At 29.6% G+C, this 23,814-nt stretch overlaps 1 protein-coding gene across 1 annotated transcript in view; it reads right to left on the bottom strand.

Annotated features, from left to right (window-relative positions):
• Positions 1-23,814, bottom strand: part of LOC107455690 (uncharacterized) — an 80,029-nt gene that overhangs the window by 54,043 nt on the left and 2,172 nt on the right. Inside the window, exons 2-4 of the mRNA XM_087164128.1 lie at positions 9,293-9,784; positions 4,730-4,921; positions 2,723-2,935 (exon numbers count right to left, since the gene is read on the bottom strand). Coding sequence (XP_087020254.1) covers positions 2,723-2,935; positions 4,730-4,921; positions 9,293-9,784 — 897 coding nt within the window. The remainder of the gene's footprint in view (positions 1-2,722; positions 2,936-4,729; positions 4,922-9,292; positions 9,785-23,814) is intronic.

Genomic DNA, 23,814 nt, shown 5'->3' with positions numbered 1-23,814 from the left:
ATTTTCAAAAAAGGATTTTTCAAAGTGTTAGTAATATGCAAATTTAAAAACCTTTACAGATAAGTAAGATAGTATGTATTGTTACAACTTAAACACAGCATTGTATGCTGGATATTGTTGTTAACTCGGTATTTGGAGCGAAGCGCCACCAACCAATTCATCTACACTTTGTAAACATGTACTATAAAGTCATATATATTAATAATCTTATGCTGAATCAGCATTGTATTGAACTGTATTAAACATCTGTGCACCTCATTGCCATTTTCCCATTCATCTTTAGCTTGAACTTTGTGATGTTTCGATGAGGCGATGGAATGCAAATTAATTAAAGGAGTATTCATATGGATAGATGATCATTGAGTTCCGACTGCGTAGTTATATGCAGTAGGGTGATAAGATTACAAGGTAAAAACATGAGGTGTAACTTGAGGTAAACTGGTATGATGGAAACGAGGTTATTTATATGCTATTGATGTCGAGAATATGATGCATCACTGCAATAGTATGCTGCTATTGGTCTGATTCAGCATTGTATAAAAAATCATGCCGTAATATATGTTTAATAATAAGTAGAATGATATAAACCAGGGCTTATAAACACTATATAAAGATTTAACCACATTTTATTAATTTATCAGTTACCAAAAATATTTTAATAACTCTATGTACATATAACCGATGCCATTAAGTTTAAAATTTTTTATATTTTGAAACGAAAAGTAAACTAAGAAACTTTTAAATCTTCATAGCGAAATTAATACCATTTTTTGAGTTTTTTTTAGTTGCGTATGAACCCAACATTATCCGGTTTTAAGTTGTTTTGAACAAGTGTAATAGTTTCCTATCTGTTAACCGTTATAAATATTTCGTAGTACTTAGTTTTTAAGCTTAACCCTTTAATGGGCCACTTATTTCTAGTAAAGGTAAATAAAGTATTTTTGAAATTGAAATTGTTTTAAGAATAGTAATTGATTTAAGGAAAAAAAACTCATTTAGTTTATAAAAATGCCATTTTTTTGGTGTTAAATATATTTAACACGACCTATTAGGAGATTATTGACTTTTATTTTTCTTTATTTTTAAATTAAATTTTATAAATGATACATGCTTCAAAAGGAATTATGTATTTTATAACTTTTATACGTTTTTTTAAACTAACAAATTTTTACCAATTTTATTCAAACGCACTTCAAGAAAGCTGAAGTTATTAACAAAGGGAAACCTAAATTAAAAGTGGTAAAAAAGTGGTGGTAAGTATACGTCCCACGACCTTCAAAGGGGTTAAAGTGATTAAAAATTCATAAATTCACTTAGATCTTAAGTAATTTCTTTTGAATTATTCAACTTACAAATTTGGTTAAATTTATATTTATCCAATATATACAAATAAAGCATTCATATACCTTAATGACAGAGTGTTTGAACCCTGAAAAAAAATTTTTAAAAATCTTTATTTATATTTTTACTTACAGTCGCATTTCAAATTTCAATTATCTCCAGGAAAATTTAGAAGAAAAAAGAGTATAAGTTGGAAAAAATACATTATAGCACGAATTTTGTTAAAAGATACGAGGGAAAGATTAAAAATTATTTCAAAATAGTCCAAAATTTAAATAATATTCATGGCTGCCAACTACTAAACTTTTTGCAAAATATTTTATGGGGTGGTAGACAATTAAAACCTGAAACTTTCAGAATTTTTGATATTTTCAGAAACATTTTATTTATTCTCACCCCGAGAGAGCTAGAACAAAGTGACGTTTCATATAAACTATTGAATCATTTACATGTTGAGGTGTGGAAAATAACCTTTAATCAAATTTGTATAAAGAAGAATCATACATAAAAACATATGCTTAGCTAACACCAGAAGAAATTTTCCCAAAAGTGCAGAAAGTTGGCAGCTCTGCGATATTTAAACTATGAATTCCTATTATTACCTTTACAACTATTTAAAGGACCACCAACTACTACGCTTTTTGCAAAACGTTTTATTTTATGGAAGACAATTAAAAACTAAAACTTTCAGAACATTTGGTGATTCGAAACTATGCTAAAAAATTTAAAGACTTTACCACAAGACATCATTAGTTTTACCACCTTTTTATATAAACTTTTGAATAATTTAATTGTAGTAGTGTGGAAAAAAAATTTAAATCAAATTTATAAAACAAAATTTAAAACACTAAAATTTAAACTTAGCTACCACTTAAAGAAATGTTCCCAAAATGGGTAAAAAAAATTGGTCGCCCTATGTTTAGAACAAATTCATAACATACGTCTGAACAATTACCGTCTTTAGTATTAAATTTATGATTATTAAATTCAGCATTAATGAAACATACGTTATTTATTACTAAGTTGCAAAATACGCAACATGCACTACATTTCATGATTATGAGTGCATCTATTTATGCATGTTTTTATGTGAAAATGCTGCTAAGAATTTTAGTTCTATCATTATTTATTGCTAACCTATATTTCATTTGAACATGGAAACATAAGCTGATATAAACATGAAGGAAATCTGTCACAACGAACAAATCTTGTTGGGTGAACCATTTGTCACCACAGAATATTTGGAATGAAAATGTTGCTTTTTTTTATGATTTGCTTTTGCTGTCTGCTCAAGCTATCTTTTAACAGTTGTCGTAAAACAAAAATCAATGTGAGACATAAAGTGATGTCATCCATTTTGTAAGAGTAGAACATATCTCACCTGTGACGTTGGCGTGACGCTTCTTGTACCACCTCCAGAAGTCTGACGCAGAGCATCGTTCTCAGCTTCCGCCCTCACAAGAGCTTCTTTCAGTTCTTTAACATCCTTGCTGAGGCTGGATGTCAAGTTACGAGCCAAAGAAAGCTCCTTTTCCAACTCCTTGAACTTGCTTCTATCCACGTCTTGACGAACTGCAGCTTGGTATTCTCTAACCTGAGTAGAAATATAACTCGAATTGATTAAGAAGCACTTTATAGCACTATTGGTGAGAAGGAAATGAAATGTGGCCAGATTTGAAACTTTTTTCGAAAAAATATTCTGCAAAACTTAGTTCGACTAAAAAAAATTGCTTCCTAAATATAGTTTAACCTTTTAACGCAGAATATTTATTAAATATGTTTATCTAAGTTTTTTTCATTATTTTGTATTAATTTAGAACAAAATAACCGTAATATATTATATTTAGCATTTTAATAATTTATGGTTATGAAATACAGCATAAAGCACCGGTGTTTTTATTAGCGTTGAAGGTAAAATCTTCCAAACACGACTCCCTTCCACACAATAATTTTTCAAATTTTAATTTATTTGCAATTAATTAGATCTAAAGAAACAGTTAATTATCATTGAAATTTCTTTAATTTGCAAAATTTAATTATTGATAAAACACCGGTGTCTTTATCTGCGTTGAAGGTTAAATCTTCCAAACACGGCTCCCAACCACACAATAATTTTTCAAATTTTAATTTATTTGCAATTAATTAGATCTAAAGAAACAGTTAATTATCATTGAAATTTCTTTAATTTGCAAAATTTAATTATTGATAAAACACCGGTGTCTTTATCTGCGTTGAAGGTTAAATCTTCCAAACACGGCTCCCAACCACACAATAATTTTTCAAATTTTAATTTATTTGCAATTAATTAGATCTAAAGAAACAGTTAATTATCATTGAAATTTCTTTAACTTACAAAATCACTTGTTAATAAATTTTTGAATACGAATGAAAAAACTTTTCAAGGTAATTTTTTTTTAGAACTTATATTTTTGTCCAAATATAATTTTGATAATCTAACAGATTTTTTAGTAATTATTAGATTGTTTTCATAATTAAAAAAAACTGAAACATATTTTATTGTAATTAGAGGGTCAGAAAAAAATATGAAATGGACACCGGTGTCCCATCTGCATCAAAGGTTTGACCACGAGAGTTCATTCAAGCATTTATTTATTATAATACAGAATGTTTTTCAATAAAAAATTCGTACTTAGGATCTATAAAAGTTTTGATCCATTGCGATTTACCTCCAAAAAATATTTCTTAATTATAAATTGAAAATTTTTACCATATATACAGGGTTGCCACAAGCGACTGAAAATATTTAAAGTGGTAAAAATTCAATTCAATTTTATTTTTATTTATTATTTCTTTAATTATTAAATCGTAAGTATCACTAAATGAAATAAAGTACCACTAAATGTAAATGGAAAGTCATAGACTAACATTTCAAATTACTCATATTTTGAGCAAATACATTCACTTTCAATGGGAAACTGAAAAATATATGCAGTAGAAATCTGCTAATTTTATTCTCTTTTATTAAACATTTTAAATTTTATTGGTCATATCATTTTGCATTTTTAATTACCCTTGGCAACCCTGTATATTATAGACTAACGTTCAGTTGATTATTCAGAAAGTGCATTTGATTATTGCCGTCAGTTTAGAAATATTGAAACAAATAATGACTTTTTATTTTGGAATTTTAATTGATAATATATTTCGCCTCTCTCATACTTAAAACACACTATTATGTACACCACATTGTCAATTGCTTATGTAGCACTATGTTCTATGTAACTGATGGAAGAGTTGTAAAATATTATATCAGTGTCTTTATAACTACCATTGCATTGCACTTAATATTTCCCAATCAGAATAATTTTTGACAAGCATCACTTTCTAAAATTAGAAAAATATAATAAAATAAGTATTGCTTATTTACTTTGTCTTCCAAACTATGGCGATCTAATTCCAGAAGCTCGCATTTTTTCTCTGATTTTCTTAGCTTGAACTGCAGTACTCTACAGTTCTTGGTAGCCGTCTCCAGCTCTTTTTTGAGACCTCGGAATTCAGAAGCTTGATCTTCGCGGAAATTATCATGTAGTTCTTCAAGTTCCTGTTCCAAATCTCTAACCTATTGTATGAGGGAATCAATTAATGATAACTTTTAGTCTGATTTTTCTGAAAAATAAGTTTGGCAAAACAAAAATTAGTTCATGTATTTCACATTATTGCATATTTAGAATCTAAACTTATTTATATGACGCCTCTATTGCATTAAATTTTGCTAAGTTTGTTATAAATTAGTTTTGACTGTACTTGGCGTACCGTGTGAAAGTGTAATTTCAATTAAGAAACAATTTTTCTCTGTATGCTTCAATTTTGAAGAAAACTCAGTACAAAAAAATAAACATACCAAAGCTGAAACTCTAAGAGTAGATGAAATAGATGAGGGGAAAATTTATGCCACCATCAATCGTCATTTTCAAAATGGCAGTTAAAATGTTTTCGAAAAAATTGTAGAGTTAAATAATCTTGATAGCTAGCGATAGCTTATTACTGTGCTTATAAATAAAACGTTGTATATAAAGTATCACAACAATAAATAAACATCATTATTTTTTTAGAAAAAAAAATATATCTACTGTATAAATTCTATGTTAATGTGTCTACGTAAAAAAAAAGAGAATTGTATTACGTACACATTGTATCTATGAATAAATTAATATTCACATATTCCAAATTATATAACTCTAAAAAAAAAAAAAATATATATATATATATATATATATATATATATATATATATATATATATATATATATATATATATATATATATATACACTGGTTATCATAAATTAAGGAAAAATCACAAAAATAGCGATAACTCTTTCAAAAGTAAGCCAAACCGTGCAAAATTTGCATATGTTGTCCACTAAGAGTAGCTGAGTAAAATTGCAATATGCAAATTAGTGGCGCTGCACTCGGCTTACGTCATCTGCCTGGAGCATAAAAGTCCAAGTTTGAGAGAAAGCACACAAATTTTACTGTGATTGCGACATTGAAAATCTGAGATAGCCAATTCGTAATAATGACCTCTAGGCATCATTTGCCTGAAGAACTACGATGGAGAGCCATCGGGAGACTAGAGGCAGGGCAGAGTCAATCAGAAGTGGCCAGATGGCTAAATGTGAGTCCATCTGTGGTTCATAGACTTTGGAGGCAATTTCAAACCACAGATTCGGCATCTAGGAGGTTCAGTCAAGGACGGCCAACTGTTACGACCAGTGCCGATGACCGATATTTGACATTAAGTGCACGCAGGAATAGAACCGCTACTCCGACACATCTTAGATCCTCTCTTGCTGCAGCCACCGGAAGGTTGGTGTCAACGTCAACTGTGCGCAGAAGGCTCCACGAAGGTGGTCTGTATGCGAGACGACCAGCCATTTGCGTGCCGCTCACATCACGCCATAGGAGAGACCGTTTGCAGTGGGCCCGACAACATGTCCACTAGACGTCAGATCAATGGAGGCCTGTTCTCTTTACGGATGAGTCCAGGTTTAGTCTAGAAAGTGACAGTAGACGTTATTTGATATGGAGAGAACCTGGGACCCGTTATCATCCATCAAACATCCGTGAAAGAGATGCATACGGAAGAGGCAGTGTCTGTGTTTGGGGAGGCATATCCTTAGGAGGGCGCACATACCTCCATGTCTTTCCAAGGGGAACCGTGAATGCTCAGGTTTATCGAGACAACATCCTTGATGCTTATGTGCGCCCATATGCCGGGGCAATTGGTGATTGCTTCCTGTTACAGGACGATAATGCAAGACCACACAGAGCTCGCATTGTTGATGATTATCTTCAACAGGAAACAATTACTCGCATGGAGTGGCCAGCTCGATCCCCGGACTTGAATCCTATCGAGCACGTTTGGGATGCTCTAGGGAGGCGTGTATCTGCCATCAATCCGCCCCCTCAGACCCTTGCCACGCTTGCAACTGCTTTACAAGAGCAATGGCTCTCACTTCCTATTGAACTGATAGACCGCATAATTGAAAGCATCACACATCGCTGTTTGTGCTGTATTGCTTCTAGAGGCAATCATATTCCATATTAAAGGTACTTTTTCTATTGCAAACCGATACTTCCAATTTGTTTATTTTATACATGTGCTAATTTCTATACTACTATTAATGTCTGATAATTTCTTTTTATGTTGTTTAATACCTTACTATGTGTTGTATATTGTGGGTAAGTTTCATAAAATTCCATGTGTAATTTCTTGAGTTATCGCGATTTTTGTGAATTTTCCTTAATTTATGATAACCAGTGTATATATATATATATATATATATATATATATATATATATATATATATATATATATATATATATATATATATATATATATATATATATATATATATATATATATATATATATATATATATATATATATATATATATATATATATATATATATATATATATAATATATATATATATATAGGTTTTTTATCTGTAAAAAAATTCTGCTTGCTTTACAAATTTTGTCCGGAACACTTACTTAAGAAAAAAAGTATATATTTTTAGAGACTAAGCTAACAATATATACATTAGATATTGTTAGCTTAAAATCTAAATACACTGGTTATCATAAATTAAGGAAAATTCACAAAAATCGCGATAACTCAAGAAATTACACATGGAATTTTATGAAACTTACCCACAATATACAACACATAGTAAGGTTTTAAACAACATAAAAAGAAATTATCAGACATTAATAGTAGTATAGAAATTAGCACATGTATAAAATAAACAAATTGGAAGTATCGGTTTGCAATAGAAAAAGTACCTTTAATATGGAATATGATTGCCTCTAGAAGCAATACAGCACAAACAGCGATGTGTGATGCTTTCAATTATGCGGTCTATCAGTTCAATAGGAAGTGAGAGCCATTGCTCTTGTAAAGCAGTTGCAAGCGTGGCAAGGGTCTGAGGGGGCGGATTGATGGCAGATACACGCCTCCCTAGAGCATCCCAAACGTGCTCGATAGGATTCAAGTCCGGGGATCGAGCTGGCCACTCCATGCGAGTAATTGTTTCCTGTTGAAGATAATCATCAACAATGCGAGCTCTGTGTGGTCTTGCATTATCGTCCTGTAACAGGAAGCAATCACCAATTGCCCCGGCATATGGGCGCACATAAGCATCAAGGATGTTGTCTCGATAAACCTGAGCATTCACGGTTCCCCTTGGAAAGACATGGAGGTATGTGCGCCCTCCTAAGGATATGCCTCCCCAAACACAGACACTGCCTCTTCCGTATGCATCTCTTTCACGGATGTTTGATGGATGATAACGGGTCCCAGGTTCTCTCCATATCAAATAACGTCTACTGTCACTTTCTAGACTAAACCTGGACTCATCCGTAAAGAGAACAGGCCTCCATTGATCTGACGTCCAGTGGACATGTTGTCGGGCCCACTGCAAACGGTCTCTCCTATGGCGTGATGTGAGCGGCACGCAAATGGCTGGTCGTCTCGCATACAGACCACCTTCGTGGAGCCTTCAGCGCACAGTTGACGTTGACACCAACCTTCCGGTGGCTGCAGCAAGAGAGGATCTAAGATGTGTCGGAGTAGCGGTTCTATTCCTGCGTGCACTTAATGTCAAATATCGGTCATCGGCACTGGTCGTAACAGTTGGCCGTCCTTGACTGAACCTCCTAGATGCCGAATCTGTGGTTTGAAATTGCCTCCAAAGTCTATGAACCACAGATGGACTCACATTTAGCCATCTGGCCACTTCTGATTGACTCTGCCCTGCCTCTAGTCTCCCGATGGCTCTCCATCGTAGTTCTTCAGGCAAATGATGCCTAGAGGTCATTATTACGAATTGGCTATCTCAGATTTTCAATGTCGCAATCACAGTAAAATTTGTGTGCTTTCTCTCAAACTTGGACTTTTATGCTCCAGGCAGATGACGTAAGCCGAGTGCAGCGCCACTAATTTGCATATTGCAATTTTACTCAGCTACTCTTAGTGGACAACATATGCAAATTTTGCACGGTTTGGCTTACTTTTGAAAGAGTTATCGCTATTTTTGTGATTTTTCCTTAATTTATGATAACCAGTGTATATGAAAAAACAATATATGTTAAAAGATAACAAAAATACTAACGCAATCTATGTTGAATAAAAGCGGTAGACAAAAAAAACAGGTAGTGTAAAAAAAGTGACTCCTGTGACATTATGCGTTTTTTAAATATTTTCATAAAAACGTATACTAGGCATTGATGCGTAAAATATAATAACTAAATGTAAACTAAAGCAATGCTTTTGAAACGATTCAAAAAGACTGTTTGATAATAATGTTCATAATACTGTTTCATAATACTTTTAAAATCCCTGATAGTTTAATTTACAAAGCCTGTTCTAAGAACATATTAAATGACATTTTCTAAATATTTATTTTTCATGTTAATGCACTAACCTCCTTCTTGATGTCTTCATTTTCTTCCATTAACTCTTGACCTAAAGCCTCTGACTGCGCTAACTTGGCTTTAAGCTGCTCTATAGTGGTTTTGGATTTGTCAGGAACTATTTCTTGCTTCTTTAGGAGTTCTTGTTTTAATTTATTTAACTCATCTTTTGCTTCTTTCAATTCCTGTTTAGATTGTTTCAATTCCTTGCCGCTGTCTTTCGTTTCTAGTTTTAGCTTTTTGTTTTCATTTTTGACTTCATCCTGAGAAGCTTGCATTTCGGCTAACTTTGTCCGCATTTTTGTCAATTCCAGTGCTGTCTTTTCCAGCGCCTCTTTGTCTTTGTCTAACAAAGTCTGTTGCTTCTTCTGAAGTTCAGATTTTTCCTTTTCTAGCTTTGAAACGGTATCTTCTTTTGATTTTAGCTGCTTTTGAAGTTTTTCTAACAATTCCTGAAGGTCCTTGATTTTGCTTTCAAATTCTTTTTGTTGCTTCAATGAAACCTGTAAATAAAAAGTGTGCTAAGTATTTTATTATAACATTGATTTTTCAGCAATAATTTAACCTCTACAGTCCAGATATGAAACGCCACAAGCATGGCCAGTAAAATGCTTTAAAGAAGTGGCTAAATTTGGAAATATAATCATATTTTGAGTTATTCCAATTTCCTTTTAATTAATGACGATTGACACTACTTGTATCCTAATTCTACAAGGGGCTTCAGAAAAAAACTTAAAAAAGAAATTTGAAATTGAAACTAATGGTTCAAAATATTTCTGCAGTATTGTGAAATATATCTGAATATTACAGAAAGAGGTTTCCGAAACATTCAGAAACGTGTTTGAATATTACATGCACCATAGCTGCCCCATATATAATGGAAATTTTTCGGGATATTTTTTACAGAGTATCCTTACATTTCTAGTGATTTGCAACATTTTTTGAATTAGTGTTTTCAGAATCACTGCACTGCACCGGTATAGGTTAAAGTTCAGGGTTAAAATTTTATAATAGAATATTTACTTACTGAAATATAATAATTCATTCTTGCTCTAACGTGTTCCTTTTTCTTACATTATCTCGTATTCGATAATAGCATCCAAATAGTTGGACATTTAATCATTAATGTATAGCTTAACCAAACATATGCTTTGATTTAAAGATTTTTAATAAATCTTTAAAGCTGTCACTTTTTTTAATTTATGTAGAACACTTCTGACCGTTATTTGCGAAAAACAGTGGTTGTATTGTGGTAGACAGAATAAATATTGACACGATCGATAAGCGTATACTTTTTTTGTTAACTATCTATAAAGAATTAATCTTTTTGTTGCTTGATAATAAAAAACTTCAACAACAAAGTCTTTCAATGTAGGATTCGTGATTTAATGAATCAGGGTTGTCCCGGGCGACTGAAAATGCAAAAAGTGCTGACGAATAAAATTTCGAATTCCATTATAAGAAAATAAAATTCGAAACTTTTTAAAGCATATTTCTTTCAGTTTACTGTACAAAGTGACTGCAAAAAATATTTGTGTTTGATTAGTAAGAAATGTAAGTCATAGTGGTAGATACGATTGAATAATTAAAGAGACAATAAATAAATAAAAATGAATTGAATTTCTATCACTTTTTACATAAATAGTGGCCTAAGACATTCCTGAATAATTCAATGTATAGAGATTTTTCAGCCCACTACTTTTAAAAATAATTCAAAAGCTTATGTGATATGCGATTTTGTTGCAGTTAACCCCTTGGGGACGGGTGATTCATAAAAGCATTCGTACAAAATCAGAATCAGGATGTAAATAAATAAAAAACGGTAACTTAAATGTAGGCATTGCTAATTTGACAGGCTTGCTTTGCCTTTACTTTAATTACTGTTAGTTTAATCATAGATATGACCAATGCTAGTTCAAAGTATAACTAAATAATTTTATTTTGAACTAAAGTAATGGTGAATTAAATAAATCAAGCAATTATGACCCAGCCCACAAATAAATTGCTAAAAAACTACTTTGGTTACTAGTTTTATGCTGGATTGATACGGTTTTATGCTGGCACGTATTTGTGACAGTCGACGCGAAAGGATTAAGCCATGTTGAGTGTTTTAAAAAATTAACCAAAAGAGTTTCTTCACGAAAAAAAAAGAAGTTTCTTCGCTAAAGAGTTTCTGCACAAAATTATCAGGTCTGAAATATATTTGAAAAATGTTTTGGAAGAACTAGGAAAGTGACATTTTCAGAGAGGCTATAACCATCTTAAGAAGAGAACAAGTGGCATCCGAACTATTTTATTACAGATTTATTAAAAGGCGGAGCCGAAAACTCTTTGTCTTATGCTCTTTATTACAACTTAATTTGAAACAAAAACCATGCTATCGTACTCAAAACTAATGTGGATTAGTTACGTTAAAAATAAAGTAAAACAAAAATAATTCTTTTACATTAAACATACCCATACTGATACAACAATTTTATATTATTTTCACTGATTCATTAATACCCCTAAAAATGTCACTTACCTGGTTCTTCCACTAAGCTCTACATTTATGTGCCTCAATACTCAATAGTATAAATCTTTGTGAGTCAAAAGCATTAAATCAAAAATTTGTATTTGAAACTCTATACCATTTTAAATATGTTAAAATAATCTCTCGTTAAAATGAAAGTTGGTATGCTTGAACCTCAATGCGTTACTAACCGTAACCACATTAGTAATAATTCCATAACCAATAAATTGCAGTCATTAATATAACAGGTTTTATGAACTTTTAATTCCAGTGTCATGATTAGAAATTTTGGTATGCAACAAAGTACATTTTTGTTTAAAATCACAAATTATTGCACATTTTGGGAATTTTTAAAAAGCTTTAAAATTTTAAATTGTAACCTTACAAAAATTATCGAAATGAAAATTTTAAAAAAATGTTTAGTCTGTTATGACTTTTAAGCATATTTCTTAATAAAAAATTGTAGTTTATACAAAAAGCGTCGTGCAAAAAATAGCAAAACCTTAACGCTTTTATACGATGACAAATATATTATCATTACTAAAACAATATCATTAGAACTAACAAAATTGATTACTTATTTTTGGATTTTAACATATTACCTTCATATTTAAATAAAATTGGTTTCAATATTATCATGCCTTTGTAAATAGTGTTAATCTCAAACTATAATCAAATGTGTGAATTATTTTAACATATTATCTTCATATTTAAATAAAATTGGTTTTAATACTATCATGTTTTTTAAATAAAAATTTTTAACCTCGAGCTATAATCAAATATGTAAATTATTTTAACACATTACGTTCGTAATTTAATAAAATTGGTTTTAATACTATCATGCCTTTGTAAATAAAAAATGTTAAAATTGAACTATAATCAAATGTGTAAATTATTTTAACACATTACGTTCGTAATTAAATAAAATTGGTTTTAATATTATCATGCCTTTGTAAATAAAAAATGCGACCCTCAAACTATAATCAAATGTGTAAATTATTTTACCACATTACGTTCATATTTAAATAATATCGGTTTTAATACTATCATGCCTTTGTAAATAATAAAATGTTAACCTCGAACTATAATCAAATACTCATTACTCTTATGTGGTAGTTATCTTAGCATCAGCCCGGCAAGGAGCTCTAACTTATTCATCTGAGTGGGAAGAACTATAATCAAATGTGTAAATTATTTTAACATATTACCTTCATATTTAAAAGAAATTGGTTGTAATACTATCATGCCTTAGTAAATAAAAAATGGCAAACTCGAACTATAAACAAATGTGCAAATTATTTTAGCATATTATGTTGATATTTAAATAGAATTATCAATAATATTATAATGCCTACCGTTTTTATCACATGCTTTGATATTAACCATGAGTACCGCTTTTGACGAATACAGTTTTTGGTCATATTGTCGTGTTCTCGTAATAGTTCCAACGCCTACAATTTTCCCTTCGAAAATTGCTTTAATTCTGATTATCTCCACTAAAATAAACATTACGTTAAGAAGATCTCAAAATAAAATTCTAGGCCGGAAGCATAATTGAAGGCTGGAGAGTCTATAAAATGTAGAGCGCAGATAACAGGAGGGTCACAAAATTAGTTTAATTATTGCTTTGATCACACAGGAGTTGGGTTTTTCAATTAAATTTCCCACAATATATTGCTTAAGAATTTATTTTTTTTAATTTTCTTTGTATGCTAATTAGAAAATATCAAACACTACAGTGTTGTTATTCACAATTTCATATCTGCCAACTTTTACGGATTTAGAAAGGAAAAAAAATTTCCCTGTGAAAAGGAAATTCTAATTCATTTGAGACTATAAGCTGATATTTTGCTAAAATTTAGCCAACAATTGCAGAGATGCCAACTTGCTCCGGACAGCAAATATATATTTTAAAGTGGTAGTTTATCAATTGTGATTCTTGGTTTAATAAATTCAAGTTAGTAGATTTTTATCCACCACTATTTCCAACTAATTTGTAGGCTTATATAATTCACTACTTTGAAGTACTTACTTAATGCTATACCCTTTAAAAAGTAAGCAAAAATAGTCAAATATTTGCAAAATTTACTTTGTAATTATTTACCGTTTTTTTAATTATTTTGGCGTGTCCGGAGCAATTGGCACCTCTGCAATTGGAGATGCTTGTAGTCAGAACATTCCATTTATATTTGTTAGGATTAAGTAACATTTCATAACTATCACTTGTGGAATGATTTTGTCCTACTGACTGGTAATAGAAAGGAACAGAATTATCTCCTTAAGAGTCATTGTGGTCAGACCAAACCGTAGACCCCAGCTTCCCACGATGTCTTATTTAGTAAATTTGATTTAAAGTTACTTTCCAGACGCCAAATACATTCGTATGATTCAAAAGTTCATTAAAAAAATACTTAAATCCTATCCTTTCGTGGTAAAGCTGTAAAAATAGTTACAAATCAAATCAAATTTTTGAAAGCTTTAGTTTTTAATTGATGTGAACACTCTATAAGATTTTTTTTTCTTCGAAAAACCTAATAGTTGGCAAGTACTCAGTTTCCTGCTGGCACGTATACGCATACATCTCCGACTTACGTCACGTGACAGTCGGCGCAAAAGGGTTAAAGACAATAAGTTTGGAATCTATTTATTCATGGTAGTTGCCTCTTGTAATTTTTGAACCAGGATTAATTTTTCAATGATATTTATTTGAAGAAAAAAAAGCTGAAGTTAATTTAAATCTTATATGAGGGAAGAAATATTTAACTGTGAGACTCGAAGCAAAAGAAGCAAAATATATATATATATATTACACTATGATGAGGTTTCTATTATAATCCTTCTCGGCCTACACACTCATTCAGCATCGTCTGTGGCAAGCTTCCAACTCATTTAGCGCAGATTCACATTCATCTTGCAGTCTGTCATACAGAATACCCTCAAAGTGTTCAGACACTCGGCGATATTCTTTGAGGAATACTTACCAATCCATAATTGGACACGTACTATCCATCATTATGAATTCGAGATAACTTCATTTCATTTCAAATGTTGCACTTTACAAATGAGGTGCAAACGAGACATCGGTAAATTTGCTGACATTGGACAATTCACAAAATAAACAAGAGTAACTCAGATGGAAAACAAGAAATCTTGTATTTCGCTAATTGCGAAATTTTATATAATTAATATCTCCCCTTTATCGGAAGACAGGCATATTTGAGTGATAATTTTTTTTTTCATTTGGTACATAGTATGCTACCATAAAGAATATTACTTTACAAATTTTTAAGTATACGCAATACATTTTTAGGAAATCGCATGACATCTAAATGAAAACAAGGCAATTATGGAAAAAATTTCTAATTCCGAAAAATTTGTTTCTAATTATTTTTTCTAAAAGATCGTACTACTGGGGAACAATTTTTTTCTGTGGTATGAGATTTTTTTTAGCAGATTTTTGATGCTTTCGTATCGCTGCTTTCAAACTTGCAATTGATTTCTCTCTCCAAGCTATATTTCTTTTAAAAAAATAATAAAATGAAATTTTTTAGTCTATTTTTTGTGAAAATATACAAGTTTAAAAACGTTGTATAAAACAGAGCGTTGCATAAATGTGGCAACAAAATTCTAAGGAAGTTAGGAAGCATCATCAGAATTAAAACAGCATAGGAACCCATGCCAGGAAATGTCTTTATACGCCGATAGGAAACCCATATTATAAACTATTTCTTCGTATATTTCTGAACAGGTCATAATCGGGAAGCTTCCCTAGCCGCTTATGACGATATTTCCTGGCTTGAGTTCTTATGCAATATTGATCCTGATGATGTGTCCTTACTCCCCCTAGAAATTTGTCGCAACGTTATATAACGTTTTCAAGCTTGTACATTTCCACAAAAATGTACCTTTAAAAAAATCTGTAGGTTTAGGAGCAAAAATAATTTCAGATTAGATATCCCCACACATTATAATTAAGCAAAATAAAGTTTTTATATAAATGCAACAACAAAAAATTTCCTCAATGTAGTTATTCTTAGAGGAATTATTGAAAGATTTTTTGGAAAATTGATAATGAATAACCTTATGTAAACATAAAAGCTTGAATCAACTATGTCTTTTACAAAAATAATTGTGTCTAATTTCTATAAATTAATCATAATAACAATCAAACTCCGATTTTGTTTTGCGTAGAATACAAAATTATAGTATAAAAATCGTTAAGAAGAATCTAGATAATTAAATAAAATTTTAAAAAAGTTAGTGATTATGATATGTATTGATTAAATTAGATAAATTTAAAGTTAATAAATAGTGCTCACAAAAAAAAAATAGTGCGTGGAGTCCCTCCGCGCAGAAGAAGTTAAACTTCGTAACCTGTGACGTTAATTGTAGAAGAATCAACAGTCGTAGAAGGATCACTAGTTCTATTCAACGATTCTTTTTCCTGCTCCGTTCGCTTCCGTGCTCTGTAATCACGGTAATATTGTGCATTTTTCCCTCGTGGACCTCTTGAACCAGTGGAAGTGCTTGTGGTTGCCTCATCGTCTCGCCATGGAAAATGTATTTGTATTAATAATGTATATGAATGCGTCACAATGTAATTTCAGAAGAGAAAACCTAACAATCAATTGATATTCACAAGAGACGTACCTTGACATAACCTTAAATCCGTCGCATTGTCCGTGGGATTGTTTTCACTCATTTTTTACAATTGATATCCACTAAATTTGAAAATAAAAAATACTATCCTATTAAATTATATGTGTATCAAATAAAATTAAAAAAATATTCATAGAAAAACAACACTTTTATTACTTTTATTATTTTTATGCTAGTGAGAACCAAAACACTATGGAAATGAATGAGGGAAAACTGGATCCTACCACGTGATTTCCCGGCCAATAAAAATTTAGCGTTAAACGTTTAACGCAACCTTGTTGGAAGTCGCATAAGAAGTATAACTTCAAAGAAATTATAAACTAACCATCTTGAGTAACCTTTGATCTAATGATAATGAATAATAAATGAGTATCTGACTTTTTCAAAATTCGATTTCTCAGAAACTTTTATTTCACTTTTTCTAAAATTTTGTTTTTTGCCATGCAAATTACATTCTTTAAAAATGTTAAAAAAAACGATATACCTTACAATTCAAATTTTTTTTCGACTTTCATTAAATAAATAATTTAAAAAAATATTTATTAGAAGTTATTTTTAATCTTTGGATAAACGAATTTTATGATTGTGTCCAAAAAATTTTCAATTCTCTAAAATATGACAAAATATGCAAAAAATAAAATTAACATTAATGGGCTCAAACCTTGGACTGCTCTTCTGACCAAACTATTGTGATCATATTTCCCAGAATTGCAGCTACACCCAATACATTTGGGGTCAGAAATTTGAAACCGACGAAATAAAAGGTGTGTTTATTCAGAGAAAATACGTTTTTGTGTCTGATTTTGTAACTTAAAATATTGTCTGCACTAATTAATAAGCATATATGAGGTCATACCCTCAAACCATTAATATTGAATCCCAGAACGTGAAGATCCGATCATTATATTAAAAGTTATTCAAGGTGGTCAGTTTTTTTCTTCTTTTTTTCATATTTTTGAGAATGTGACTGTCTTTTTCATAATTTTCAAGCTGTCAAGAATAGTAAATAACGATTTTGTTCATAATTTCATTTTTCATGTCACGATAAAATGTTAGCAAAGACTGCCATTTCACTGTGGAACCATGTTTGCATTGAAGAATAAAATTTAAATAAATAAATAAAGGGGTAAGAGATTTTCCGAAATATTTTATTTTTATATTTAAAAATAGGAAGCAAAATTTATATTTTTCTATTTAATTCTTAAATTTGTTACTTTAACTTAAAATGATTTACACCACCTCAACGTATAAATGAATTGAAACTATCTATAAATTCATAATTGCTTTAAGATTATGTGTTTAGGCTCCGACAAAATAATAAAAGTATTTTTGTCTATATTTGTAATGCAATTATCAGTTCACTGTTACTTGAGGAGTAAAATCATTTCCGGCAAGAGTAAAATAGGCAGATATGGTATTTTTCTACACATGTCGCTCAACAAACGCTACAAAAAAAAATTATACTGACCAAAAATTTTTAATTCAGATTCTTCTACCCATTATGTTCTTTTAAAATAATTTTAAAGTCAAAATTAAATTCACTGTATGAAAAAAAAATTAAATCCCTCCACGCGGTTTTCTTTGTCGAAACACTTAGTTCTATGTAAAATGATACGATTTACGATATGATGTACGATATACGATACGATAATATGATACGAAAATGATACGATAACTATAAATACGAGTTCTATATAAAATAGAAATCAAAAATGCATTAAAAAAATAGTCGCAACTATAGAAGAAGTTAAAAAATACATAATGGATGTTTAATTCTTTTTTTGGGGGGGGGGAATTATGAAGGTATTCCATTAAGTTTTAAATCGATAACAAACTTTTACAATCACCTAATAGTTGGATCTAAGGGTAAATATTTTCCACCTCCAAGTTATATTACATTTTGTTTACGAGATTTGCAAATTATGTCTAGAGAGCGTAAAATTGAACGTAGCTAAGCCAATATATTTAAGCAAGTAAATAATATGTTGAATATAGTGTTTAATTTTTCAGCGGTCACAGAGTCATTCCCTTTAACAACGCAATAAAAATAATTTTCAAGGATTAATGCTGATGCAAGAAAAAAATATTCATAAAAATTTAAAACTGGAAAAAAATGTGACACTAACTTTTTTCTTAACTAAAGTTTAATCACCCTTATCAATTGCCTGATATTTTCATGACATTTAATGTGCGCTATGTTCTATTCCAAATGATCACGAATACAGTCTAACAAATTTTAACGTTGAACTAGATCAATATTATTAAGTGAACAAAAATTAAGCTAAATAATCATAACCTGTTTTTCAAAGAAAAAAATTATTCAAGTAATTTTGCCTTACAGTTACTCTTAGTGTAAATATATTCATAAAAATTTGAAACTTAGACAAAAATTGACAGTTAATTTTTTATAACTTGTTTTTCGAAAGAAAAAAATTACTGATTCAAGTAATTTTGTCATACTCTTATTTTAAATATATTCATAGAAGTTTAACACTTAGTCAAAAATTAACAAAACACTTTTTGTAAACAGAAGATAAATCATCCTTACAAATCACCTGATATTTTCATATTTGCGTTATATTATAATCAAAATAATCATGAAATATGTCTAACATGTGTAAATTTTAACGTGAAGCTAGATCACATGTTAAGTGTATAAAAATTAAACTACAAAATTATAACCAGTTTTACAAAGAAAAAAAATTACTAATTCAAGTAATTTTGTCATACAGTTTATTTTAGTATAGATATATATTCATAGAAATTTAAAACTAAAACAAAAATTGACAGTAAATGTTTTGCTAACTGAAGGTTAATCACCCTTTCCAATTACCTGATATTTTCACCAGATATTTTGCATTATATTCTATTCAAAATATTCACGAATTCTGTATCGAACAAGCATAAATTATAACGTGAAACTAGATCTCATATTAAGTGAACAAAAATTAAGCTTAAAAATTATGACCTATTTTTAGAAGAAAAAAAATTACTGCTTAAATTAACTTTGTCACACAGTTTTTCTTACGTAAATATTCAGGAAAATTTAAAATTGACAGTAAATTTTTTATTAACCAAAAGTAAATCACCTAATATTTAAAGCTAAAAGGAGCTTTTTCCTACATCCACTTTGTATAATATTCTTTTGAAAATAATCACGAATTTTGTCTAACATGCACAAATTTTAAGATGAACCTAGATCAATGCTATTAAATTAAAAATTGAGCTAAAAATTTATATTCGATTTCTCGGTCATAACAAAGTTCTTATAACTTATTATCACAAGAATAATACAGGGTTGCCAACTTCCAACACTTTTTTTAAAAATTTATTCTACCACTCTATATAATATTTATCAAAAAGCGTAGTAGTTGGCTGGCCTGATGCATACCTGCCAACTTTCAATCCCTTCCATTATCATTTTTCCCAGTGGTATTAAAATGGAATTAAAACTTCAATTTTAAGCAAACATATACGTTGCATTTAAAAATTCTTAAGTTGACAACCATGATAGTAACGCATATTAATATATGTGCTTCATTTTTGCAAGAATAGTGGTGATCAAAATCATTTAAAAATTAAGTTTATAAAAGAAAAAATAGTATATAGCTACTACTACTTTAAATATGAAAATAAAATCTTCCGGAAGAGTTGGCAGGTATGTTGATGATAGTTAAAAAAAAATAATTCTAATTTGACGGGACATTTCTACCAATTTTTGTTTTCTCCATATATGATATTCTAAAGCTGTAGAAAATACGAAAATAAAAATATCAAGTGCAAACAAAAACATTTTTGTATTTTGCTAGGGCTGCATCGCTCAAATTCATTACATACAATTAGCTGTATTTGTTTTATTTATTTATTTGTAGTGGTAGTAAAAAATTATTTTTAATTAAGTTTATAGATCAATGAATGAAAAAGAAAAACAATCGTTTTACTGTCACTTTAAATATAACAATAAAATCTTCCAGAAAATCCGGGAGAATTGGCAGCTACAAAGGTTGATCAAAGTAATTATTCACATAAAGTTAGTATAAAAACACTTCGATACTATCTCTAAGTAAAACAATTTTTTTTAAGCAACAAATGTCTTGAAAGATTTTAATGCAAAACTTTAGACACAATTTGAGAGATCCTGCTTTAAATTTTTATAAGTGATGTCATTTTCATTCCTTCTTTGATGTCATTTTTAATGACGTCATTAAAAATAAAATTACCATACCTAGAGTCATGTTAACAAAATTTATACTTTCCATGAACTTTTCACTTAAAAAAATTATCAATTACTAAATAAATCAAATGGTTTATTGGAATGATTCACAAAACTCGTTCTAATTTTGGTTGTTAGCTTCTAATGAAAACTTAAAATATACGAATACTTTAGCAAAATTTCAGCAAAATTATTTACTTCTCTTTATCGCTAATTCCACAGCCGCTTTTTTTAAGTGCTTTTTGAATCACTTCAAAGTGTAGCACAAACGCTACTTCAGCGGAAAATGGATAAAAATGGCAGTTTCATTTCATTTTTAATTGGTTCAATTACGGCAAAGACTCTCACGACAACGACTAAATTTTTAGATGAATAGGAATAGGGCAGCTAGCCCAGTGAAGAAAAGAATATTAGGATTCGTTATTGAATATAATATCCAAGTATATAAAATGTACAGGGCACGAAATAAAAAAGATATCACCTTAAATAACTTTTGTTCTAATGATCGAATTTTCGCAAACTAAAGGCCAATCTTTATTGTTCCAAAATGTGACCTCAAATATGCTAATTATAATCATTTTTAAATATGCCTCTTTTTCTACGAAGTTGGATTTTGCTTTGCCAGTTAAAATATGGATAAATGGATTGAAATATGGTAGTCACAAATTGAAATAAATGGTCCCGATAGTTTAGATGGAAGAGCAGTCGAAAGTTTTGGGTTTACCTAATCCAAATTTCACTTTCTGCATATTTATCCATACCTCTTGAAGTTTAAAATGAATCGAAAAACTGTAAGCACACAATTGCAAAATTTCGCTTTACCTAAGACAATTCTATTTAAAAATTTAATTTTAAGCAATTACTTTTTGTTATTTTATTTAATAATGGTCGCAAAAACATTGAATTGTAAGGTAACAAATTTTTACACCATTTTAAACAGTGAAATTTTAAATGACAAGATACAGAATTTGAGCAAAATCGATTGGATAGTTTCTGAGAGTAATAAAATTTCAAAAAAGCTATACTTTAAAAATTTTATTTCTCAAGATTTATTTAATTATATTATATATATTTCTATATCTATCTATAATTTTTTTCATTTAAAATTGTGTAAAAAAATAAAATGAAGCGAAAATTTATATCGCACAAATTTCTTATAATCCTACAGATCTCGCGAATCTTAAAAGTTTTTAATAGTGGTAGCAAATTTACGTTATACTAAATTTCTAATTTTAAGACAGCATTTTTAAGTGAGAGATCTTGCTGAAAAAATTCTGAAAGAAATATACTTTTTTTAAAAAAAAATAGCATGTAGTTGTGGTTACGATGCATTAACATATTCATGTTTGTCTCGATTTTACTACCACTTTTTAAAATTTTTAAAGCTTGTGGGAATCCTATTAAAAGTTGGAAACTACGTATTAATAATTCATAAAAACCCTCACGAAATTTTTTTAGAAAATTCCAATATTCCAATTTAGAGATTCCAATTGTTTCATTTAGGTAATTTTATCATATAAAACGTAAATTAACCCTTTCGCGCCGACTGTCACAAATACGTACCAGAATAAAACCGTATCAATCAGGGTAAAAAGATAAAACTGGTAACCAAAGTAGTTATTTAGCAGTTTATTTGTGGGCGGGGTAGTGATAGTTTGCTTTATTTAATTCACCACTACTTAGTTCGAATTAAAAATTTTATAGTTACACTTTTAACGCACGTGGATTGGATGCGTTCGATTTAAAGTGAAAGCAAAAATAAATTTGTCAAATTAGCTATGCCCAAACTTAAGCTACCGCTTTTTTATTTTTTACCATCCTGATACTGATTCCTCATGAATACATTTATGACTTACCCGTCCCGAAAGGGTTACTAAAAAATAACCCTATCACCTATTTCAAGAGTAAAACTTGTATTCCTTTAGTTCGAATAAATTAAAAGTGGTCGCAAAAATGTATTGCTATCAGTCTATTTCAGAAAGTGCTAATGCGTTGATAATTAACCCATGATATAAATGTCATTGTATTGAGTTATGTACATTAAGTTAAATTTGGTAATTTATAAATCAGTCATAGTCGAGAAAAATAGTTTTTAAATTGACTGTTTGATATTTAAATATATTAATATCTAATCACGGGTTAAGTACATATGTGCATATTGAGCGACAATAAAGAGCTACTAAGTTGAAAAATAAAAAGTAATGGTAAACTTATGATTATGTGTAGTGATCAGTTTAAATGGTTGCTCCATTTAGCTACCATTTTAGTTTTAAAGTGCTACATCATTGATTCGTATAATAAATACTGCGTAATAATCGTATTTGTGTTGTACTTTTTTATTTTGTACCAAAACTGATTAACAAAGAAACTTTGATATCACTCTTTTTCTAGCGTCATAAAATATTGAAATCAAGCTTTGTGATTTTTTTCGCTGCATTTCTTAATGAAATTCTTTTAGTTCTTTAACCATTATCATAAAACAAGTAATAAGTAATGGATTATTATATTTAAAAAAATAGCCTATGATTAAAATTTCATAAATGCTTTGATTAAAATTTGATTCAAAAGCCAGAATCTCATATGAAATTATTCAAAATTTCAAATAACAATAATTGTTGGCTTAGATAAATATAGAACAAAAAATTTTAAAATCAATTAATTTAAAACTAATCTTACTTGATCTTTTGAAATTTTTTCTTTAGCAATGTTTTAGGAGAATAAGAGGAGCTGCTGAATTTTTATCCGGTTCTTTTAGTAATTGAATGTTTGGTAATTCACGGGCATTGAATGTTCTAATTTAAGCTGCGTAATAATCGTATTTATGTTGTACTTTTTTAATTCTTACAAAAACTCATTAGAACGAAGAAACTTTGATATCACTTTTTTTTTCTAGTGTCATAAAATGTTGAAAACATGCTTTGTAATTTTTCCCCCGCTATATTTCTTCTTATTATTATTTATTTAATTAAATTATTTTAGTTCTTTAACTATTATAGTGAAACAAAGAAAGATTATTGAGTTGTTATTCTTTTAAGAAAAATGCCAATTATTAACGTTTCCTGAATGTTTTGATTAAAATTCTATTCTAAAACCAGAATCGCATTTGAAATTATTCAAAATTTCCAAAATCAGTAATTAATTGAACAAAT

Source organism: Parasteatoda tepidariorum, chromosome 5 (assembly GCF_982258835.1).
Source record: "Parasteatoda tepidariorum strain Cologne lab strain chromosome 5, Ptep-v5.0, whole genome shotgun sequence".
NCBI classification, from domain to species: Eukaryota; Metazoa; Arthropoda; class Arachnida; order Araneae; family Theridiidae; genus Parasteatoda; species Parasteatoda tepidariorum.
This window is presented reverse-complemented; position numbering and strand designations above follow the sequence as displayed.